General features: G+C 39.3%; 1 protein-coding gene across 1 annotated transcript in view; it reads right to left on the bottom strand.

Annotated features, from left to right (window-relative positions):
• Positions 1 to 1,071: 1,071 nt before the first annotated feature.
• The window catches only part of COL3A1 (collagen type III alpha 1 chain), a 53,689-nt gene continuing 45,789 nt past the window's right edge, over positions 1,072 to 8,971 (bottom strand). Inside the window, exons 41-51 of the mRNA XM_074593573.1 lie at positions 8,624 to 8,731; positions 8,150 to 8,203; positions 7,859 to 7,966; positions 7,186 to 7,239; positions 6,968 to 7,075; positions 5,676 to 5,729; positions 5,349 to 5,456; positions 4,394 to 4,673; positions 3,717 to 3,904; positions 3,299 to 3,541; positions 1,072 to 2,261 (exon numbers count right to left, since the gene is read on the bottom strand). Coding sequence (XP_074449674.1) covers positions 2,115 to 2,261; positions 3,299 to 3,541; positions 3,717 to 3,904; positions 4,394 to 4,673; positions 5,349 to 5,456; positions 5,676 to 5,729; positions 6,968 to 7,075; positions 7,186 to 7,239; positions 7,859 to 7,966; positions 8,150 to 8,203; positions 8,624 to 8,731 — 1,452 coding nt within the window. The 3' untranslated portion in view covers positions 1,072 to 2,114. The remainder of the gene's footprint in view (positions 2,262 to 3,298; positions 3,542 to 3,716; positions 3,905 to 4,393; positions 4,674 to 5,348; positions 5,457 to 5,675; positions 5,730 to 6,967; positions 7,076 to 7,185; positions 7,240 to 7,858; positions 7,967 to 8,149; positions 8,204 to 8,623; positions 8,732 to 8,971) is intronic.

The raw sequence follows: 8,971 nt of genomic DNA, 5'->3' as shown, positions 1-8,971 counted from the left end.
TTTTATTAATTGTTGGCACTATTCTTTTATATTGACTTAAGTATGGTCATGACGGTGTTGATTTGTGCTGTTAAGGTCTCCCCAGCCCCTCACTATTCTGCTTCTTGTGGGCATGTCCAAATTCTGGGATGCCAGAGCAGGGCAGTGGCTTGGCTCAGGCCTAAAACTGGTGAGGTTTCTTAAAAAGCAGCGTTTCTCTGCCCAGTTTTCCAGCTTGGTCCACTCCAGAAATTATTCTCAGAGGATGCATGATCCATAACAAGCAATGAGAACTTTTAAGAATCTGTTTTTTGGTGGTTTTTTTCCCCCTAATTTTTGTTGTCTGACCTTGTTGTAGAGGGTCCTTAATGACCATGGGCTGTGGAGCAATGCATGGTGGTGCAGGCTCTGGATCTTCCTTCATGGGAAAGACTGACATCTATCAGCATCTACCGATGGGAGGAGGTTTCAGGGCCCAGATTCTGGTGTGTGGCTGATTTCCTTCTTCTGTCCTGAAACTTAGGCACGACCAAACTACTGTGGTACTTGCACCTACTTGAATTTTTACTAAGATGACTTAGTTGTGCAGCTCCAATGGCCAGAAAAAGTATCAAAATGCTTAGATTGTCAGCGTCATCAAACTGCTAGTGCCTCTAGCCTGCTCTGTGGGAGACCCTTAGGCCATTTATTTAAGCTGCCACCTGAAAGGCTAGTAGCCTATGACTGCCTATTTATTTAGACTGAGGAGGGTTTTTTTTTTTAGGAGGGAAGGAAGGAAGGATTAAACTCTTACATTTCCTCTAAACTGATCTGCCTTAGTGCCTGGGTGCTGGATTTGGATCTTGCTGTCACAGCTGAATCCATGCCGATAGTCAGAGAAGCTTGAAAAAAAATGAGCCACTGGATGGAGTGGAAAAAGTAGGAAAGAAAAGTTCGTAGTATGATGCCATACACTGTATGCCATAGGATTACCAAGTTTTCCTTCAAACACATTATCTTAGAAAAAATCAGTTAAAGTGGTACCAGGGTTGTGTCCTGCCTTATTAATTTGTTTGAAGAAAGAGATACAAATAGTAAAATAAATTTAAAAAGTCAGTTTTATGAAACAAGGAGTTTTATTAAGATATTTTATTACGTGTCTCTGTAAGGAATAGACCAACAACCATATAAAAGCTTACAAAGATGGTTAACCTTCAACACTATAAATGTGTTAACGTGACAGAAGTTCACAATTTTGCGGCTTTGTTGACTTTTACAGAGTGAAGGGAGAAAGTTCTCAACTATGACATGCCAATGACAATCTTTGACAGGAGACATTTACAATTGCTTTAAATCCTTTACCTTTTTATTTTTATTTTTTTTTTAAGCAAGTCAATAACCCTGACTTGCAGAGTTAGGAGTGAAAAATACATTAGCACCATCATATTAGTCTTTTACACTTCCCTAATTTTAGTGGTCTTGACCAGCAACGACAGGAAAGTAGAAAAGCACCTTTGATAACAGAATACAATCCAACAATAAAATCATGGTGACTACTGACATCAAGGTATTATTAAACTCTTAAAATGCACTGTACTTTTTCACAGCTAATCAGTACAGAAATAGACAATTTTGTACCAAATGAGTCCACTGGATTGACCAATGGGTCCAATGTGTTTTGATTGATTTGTTTGATTGTTTTTTGGTTTGACTCATCAGACACATCCCAGTTTCTGTCCATGTTGAGGTAGTTGAAACAGGGAGGTCTTTCTAGCTTTATGGACTGCATCTTAGAAAGAAGGGTAAACTTTGGTACTGGGAGCAATCAGTGCTTTGTAAATTGGCTAACATTCAAATAATAGAACACAGTGTTGTTTTATTAAGTGTTGAAGTTGTATTATAGCACCACGGAGACAGGTTTTGAAGATGGAATTTGGTAAAAACAAATAGAGAAAAAAAAAGCATTTTTACTGTACTTTGTGTAATAGCGAAAAAAATAACCTTTGATACCAAATTGATTTTCCCCCCAGAAATTTTGTTAATAAATAACTGGGATACTGATGGTCACCTGTACTAGCTGACAAGGCTAAAACAAAGGAGCACAGTTGGAGTGTGAATCTGTTTGCCGGAGTTTCAGAAAGAGCAGGATCTTTGATTTATAAGAAGCAGACCGGGCCAATGTCCACGCCAAATTCCTGATCAGGACGACCAATATCTAAGGGTGCAATATCAACCACAGGCAACCTCATTGTCTTGCGCGTTCTGTATTCAAAGACCGTTTTACTCCATTCACCAGTGTGTTTCTGTGAAGTTAAAAAGAAAAACCACGCCAGAGAAATCAGTGTCAGGCTATGTGAAAGTTATCCTACAGTTTAGTGGATTTCATAATTTTCTCTTTCCATATTAATGTGTCCCTCTCAACACCATAAAAACTGGTTGCAGGCTGTAGCAATTAACATGTAGATTGACATTCTTAATTTCTGGATCTTTTATGCAAGGTCTTGTGGGATTATAGACCTTGCTGCTCAGAGGGATGGGGTCCCTGATGGACAGTAGAGTACTTTGGAGAGGTGCCAGTACTCTGAAGACTGAAATGTTCTCTGCGTGCTGGGAGATAGTACAAATGGCTGCTCTGTTTGGGAAGGGGTTTTGGCCTTAGGAAAAAGTGACAGCAGTAATGAGGTAGCTCTTCACGTTCATCTTAAAGAAACGGCCGCAAAGTGGCTGTAAAGTAGGTGTGTTCATGCATCCTTGAACAGCAGGTTTGCCATATATGTCACTGTTTGTTGCGCTTTTGGGACATTAAACAGTAAGAAATTGTGGATGGTGTTTTGTATTTGTTCCTGAAAAGGCTGCAGATACTCATAGACCAGCATGCTCATCGATGTTACTGCTCCTCTCCAGTACTTTCTGCTGCAGTGAGCAAGGCAGAGTGAAGCAATGTTGCATCCGTGAAACAACTGTGTTTCCCCCTTCCATAATCATAGCCCATGGCTTGAATCAGCTAGCCTTGATTTTTTTGCATGAGTGAGTCCTACTACTCTTAGTTTTAGAGTTGACATGGGATGGGTGAAAACTTGCTCACTGTGACTTCACTGACTTTGACTGTAAAGCCAGGAGATACCTGTAAAGCACAGATTTAAATGGGGGTACACCTCACTCTCTACGGTTGCTACAGGAGTGACACTTCTGGTGTGCAGAACGTAAATTTCCCCAATAAGGTGTAACTGTGTCCTTTCCTTACCCAGGTCATGCAAAGCTCGCTCGTCCTTTATTATGGGTCTAGTCCTCTAGAGGGAATTATTTATTAAAATACCATACTAAAGTCTTGTTTACTTACAGTACAGCCATCTTCCAGAACAGCATATGTGAATTTGCTGTTTCCTTCAGCCTTGATCTCACTGTCCGTAGAGCTCATCAGTTTCAGAGCTTTTTTAACATTTCCACTGGCTTCATCCATGTAGGCAATGCTGTTCTTGCAGTGGTAGGTGATGTTCTGGGAGGCACGGCTTGAGAGAATGCGGAGGAAGGCCAGCTGAACTTCCGAGACATCCTCGGGAAGCTCAGGATCTCCGTAGCTGAACTGCAAAGCATAACACATAAGCAACAGTTTTTGTTTAATCCATACAGGGACAATCCATACAGTTATTATTTCACACACTAAATGTTTAGCTTAGTTTGATTTCAGGATTATTTATTAGTACACGGGTACGATATATGTACTACCTTTTGGGATGTTAATTGTGGTAATGTCTTACCTGGAAGCCTCCATTCATAGATTCTCCAAACCAAATATGTTTCTTTCCACTGTTTTCACTGGTCCACCAGTTTTTCCTTGGCACAGTGCTGGGGTTAGCATTGAGGCATGTTTCACCAGTTTCCATATTACAGTATACTTTAATAGCATCCATCTTGCAGCCTTGGTTAGGATCAATCCAATACTCTCCTAGAGGTAAAAAAATAATATTGAGGGGTTTAATACATTTGGAGAAGAATCTGACTGCATGATGGTGAAGCTTATTTCTATGCCAGATTCCTGAGCCACATTAGGAAGCATATTAATTTTGACAGAAGAGATGCCACAGAAAATAAGATGATATAAAAATATACTGAGTTCATGTGAATACTGTAATATGACAGACATTTGAAATAAATATAGAATTTATACTTGTCATGTGGGTTTTTTTCCATAAAATTGTTTAAACAAATATTCACTTATAAGCATGTAAGGACTGGAGTTGAAGCCAGTGTAAATTAAAGCTTAAAATTATTATTACATTTATCATCTTTATCATCACATTTGTTAAAAAAAACCCAAAACAACAAATCAAATTATTATAGCATATCTCTGCATTTAAATACTCAAAGACAATAACATTCATGCAAAAAAAAATAGAGACCTGCTACCGTTGGTGAAAACGAGAACCTAACATACCGCTCTTGAGCTCAGGATGGCAGAATTTCAGATCTCTGCAGTTACGAGCTGGATTCTTCTGTGACCCATCAGGACTAATGATGTTTTCAATCTGGTTGTTAATTGATTTCATTGAAGATACAATGTCAGCCAGATTGATGTCATTTTCTTTTGGCTCATCTCGATATTCGTACCCGTAGCCCACTGGACCTTTTTCACCACCCATGATAGCGGCACCACCACCACAGCACGGACCAGGAGGACCAGAAGGACCAGGAAGACCAGGCGCACCTGGTGGACCCTAAAAAATAATGAACATAGTGCTGAGTAGAGATCACAGGTTAAAACTAAAAGTCTATGTGGGCCCTACTATTAAAAAATGAGAATTCTCACATAAACATTTATTTTATTTATTCATTAAATAATGACACTTGCTATATATAAATATCTGTTAGACTTTCCAGGCCTTTTTTTTTCCTAAAATAGGAATTTTCATAACCTTGTCAAGCTGTGACTGTCCTTCTTCTGTCTGGGTTTTGAGAAGGAGAAGGAACCCTTTCCACCGAAATCCAGAGAATAACCATTTCTTGGCTTTAGGAGAAGTGACTATGCCAGTGACCTTTGCAGTGCTGGCCTCTCTAGAGGAGTCTAGGAGATCCACTTCATAGCTTCCAAGACACAAAGGGAGTCTGTGCTCCGAAGCGAAGAGGACATCCTGCCTTCTCATCATATGCAGAGAAGTCCATGATTATCTGAGACTAACACAACAGCCAGTGCATCAACAGTTAAACTGAACTACAAATGATCTGTATTTTTTTTTTTTTTTATTTAGTCTTGATAGCTAGATACCTTCTACCACAAACTCTGCCTATGAAGTGCAGAATTTTCTGAGGGAGATATTTAAATGGGAGAGCACCCTATCTTTCATGAATAATCCCTGAAGATTTGTTTGTTTGAGTGTGCACAATTTACTTACTGCAGGGCCACTTTCACCTCTGTTACCACGAGGGCCAGGAGGACCAATTGGACCTGGATAGCCACTTGTACCATCTTTTCCGGGTGGCCCAGCTGGTCCTGGGGGACCCTAGAACAATGTTGAACACAAATAATATGGTCAAAATAGTTTACCAGATAATCTCAAATTCAGAAATACTTTGTGAGAGTTTTCAAACATTTCTGTACAATTTATCAGGTGTCTTTCTTCATCTGTTGCCTGTTAAGATGGCCAATTTTAATTTTTTTTGTTGTTTTTAAAGGAACAGTCTAAATCTTCCGTTTATGCTAAGTAAGGAGTTTTTCTTACCCTTGCACCTGAAGCTCCTGGACCTCCAATTGCACCTTGTGGACCCAGGGGACCCTATGAAGAGAAGATAAGCAAGTCATACACTTCCCAGTAATGTTTTGTATCTAGCTGGATGTACCTTAAATAGAGACATTGAAACGTCTTTAAGATTATATGAGACACAACCTTATAAAAAGGCAGTGTCAGATATGGGAAAGTTTGTCATTCTTTAACCAGAAAAAATTATCAGATGTTCTCCATGTGAAAAAATATTAGTGATGTAATATCATCCAAAATGCAAGGAAGCCAACTGACATCAATGAGATTAAATCTTCCATTCATAAGAATACATAATTATAGGCTCAAAATGCTGCATATCACTGTAAAATCATATTAATGGTAACTTTGTTTAAATAGTTTGAGAAACACTCATGTTTTCAAATGCATTAAAAAATTTGCTTTATGTATGCACCACAAAGAAAATGTCTAAAAATGATTAATCATCTCGCTGTCATAGTGTAAGTGAGAATTTATCAGACTTTTTTTTTTTTTTACTCATGTTATAAGTGAGATAACAGGTTCTATTGTGTTGTTAAATAGGTTGGTATTGGCGGCATTTATATTTAATGCTTCCACCTTTTTGCCATCATTGGTAGATCAACTAGGTGAGTTTTGGTTCCTTGGTTCCCACTTGTATCATGAGTGCTATTAATAGTTCTTTTCAGTGCAAATCCCTCTTAAAATTTTTACTTGTCATAAATACCTAGGGCACGCCTGTCTATTACTCTTCAGTTCTTTTAGCCATTAAGAACTGGACAAAATGGAAATGCGTGTTTACAGTTCAGTAGTTTACAATTTCTTGCCCATTTTGCCCTAATATTAATTACTGCAAAAGATGCATGACACGAGAGATATTTGGACTCTGAGTAGCTTTTTCATGGATTTAGATGTCTGTGTTGCATAGATTTCTAATAGACAAATATTTCAACCCTATTTCTATCTTTCACAATTTAATCAGGAATAGCCTATATAAATGAATGGAAAAAGTGTTCAGGCAAAGGCAGAAAAATAGCTGAAAGAGAATTTAGCAAACCCAGCTTTAGCTCCTAGCAGCTTCTTCCAGTTCTTCATTAACAATTATTTCAGATTGATTCAGGGAATCTGGACTTTTGAACACATTTGAGAATCAAATTACACAGGTTCTTGATATTTTCTTTCTTTCTGCGGTAAATTAGTTATGGTTAATTTGATCCCTAGGACCCAAACCAAAGAAACTAACAGCTGTAATTCCCAATCCAATGCACAATACTCACGGGAGGACCAGGGAGACCGGGGGTACCAGGAAATCCTCTATGACCCTTTATGCCATTGCTACCTCTTTCACCAGGTTCACCTTTATCACCACGAGGACCTTGAGGACCCTTTAAGAGTAGATTTGCAATAAAAGGAATACACAAGGGAATAAGAAAAATGCCCAAATATCAGGAAATAATGAATGTATGATATAACAAATACTTTAAACATGACTTACAGCAGGACCTCGAGCACCAGCAGGACCAGTAGAGCCAGGAGGGCCAGGTGGACCCTGTGACACAATAAGAATAAGATGGCATGGATCACTTGGAGTTGACTAGACTGCTTTTTTATTTCCAGATAAGCAGTATGTTCAAAGCCAGCAGCTGTTTGGGAACAAGGGGAAGCTCCACACACACTATATAATCAGCAAGAATTTTGGTCAGTTCTTTTTTCTACCAATGTTAGTCTTACTCAGCTGCTTGTAGACACCGATACATACCACGTGCACTTGACCCCATCTTCATTTTGTGAGGTGCTCAATGCTCAAGCTGTGCTGTTGTCAGCACTTGTCAAAAATGAAGACTTCCAAAGTTACTCCCTTAGTTTAAGTAAATAACATCGCTTGTACTGCATGAGCAACAAATGGGATGGAAATTAAGATAGGGCCTGGTGGGATGATGTGCTTTTTGGCATCCTAAGGTTTACAGGGATTTTGAGCTTAATTCATATACAGTTATCAGGAACATAAACTGGGATGTCTTTCCTCTTGATACTCTTATAAAAGAGGAAGAAACTATGACAGTAACAAATGTATGCCTCTTCCAAATTTCCACTTTATTACAGGATGAAATGGATTTTGCATAGGAAAGGTATGTATATAAGCAGTAAGCTACTTATTTTGGTCATACCTGAAATCCTCTTTCACCAGCTTTTCCAGGTGCACCACTGGTACCTGCAGGTCCAGGGTGACCAGGAGGTCCGGGAGGGCCAGGAGAGCCACTTTCACCACGGTCACCCTGCAGATAGTCACAGTTGACAGGATAAGAAATGTAATGTTTAAAGAACTACAATGTAAAGGGTATATTCAGTGGAGCATAAGAGATTCAAGGAACAAGTTACATAGCATAGAACTAGCTATGTATGTTGTCATCTCTACATAACATTTATTTGGCAATCTAAAGATACTGGTGATTCCTTACTTTGCCTCCTGGGGATCCATCACGTCCAGGCAAGCCATCTGAGCCAGGGTTACCCTGGAAAAAAAAAAAAAAAAAGAGTGGTACAGTTTGTTCATAACCTGGATGATGAATCGACAGCTTGTTTTCCAGTAAGCTTAAATAATGCTCATCAAAGAAAGCGAACATTTTCAAGAAGGAAGAGTTCCTGGAGGTGGAGGGACCCATAAAAGATCTCTCAGACCTGCATTATTTTGTAGGCTTACAGGCAGCGCAGTGTCTTGTTCAGTTCCAAGTGAGACAGAGACATGGTCCACAGGTAGTAAAAGTTATAGCAGAGACAGCAGGCTACACCACCTTACATGAGGATGTAATCTACCCGGGCCCCTGTGCATCAGGCACTTGAGGGAGGCTCTGTGAACCTTAAAGCATCTTTAGTCCCTGTGTCTCCTGTTTGTAACTCACAAGCTAGCAGGAAGGTCTAACACATCCACTCACATCTCTGCCAGGCTCTCCAGGTAAGCCTCTTTGTCCAATAGGACCTTGTGGACCAGGAGCACCGCGTTCTCCTGGGACACCGTTGGTGCCTGGTTTACCATCTTCACCCTGAACAAAAAGGGAAAGGATTTCATTGCAGATAATGTACTTATGAAATACCATCATATTATACATCTTTAATTACATATGCAAGGATTATGAAGGAGACCTAATAAAGTCAACGGTCAGTGTGACTTTGGTAATTGTGAATACTCAAAATAAGAAAGACAAAAACTTGCCCAAACTGGTTTCTTTTCATCGCTAGTAATATTCATGCTAGACCACTGAAACCAAGGAACATTCCTTATT

This window comes from Larus michahellis, chromosome 7, assembly GCF_964199755.1.
Source record: "Larus michahellis chromosome 7, bLarMic1.1, whole genome shotgun sequence".
Lineage (NCBI taxonomy): Eukaryota > Metazoa > Chordata > Aves > Charadriiformes > Laridae > Larus > Larus michahellis.
This window is presented reverse-complemented; position numbering and strand designations above follow the sequence as displayed.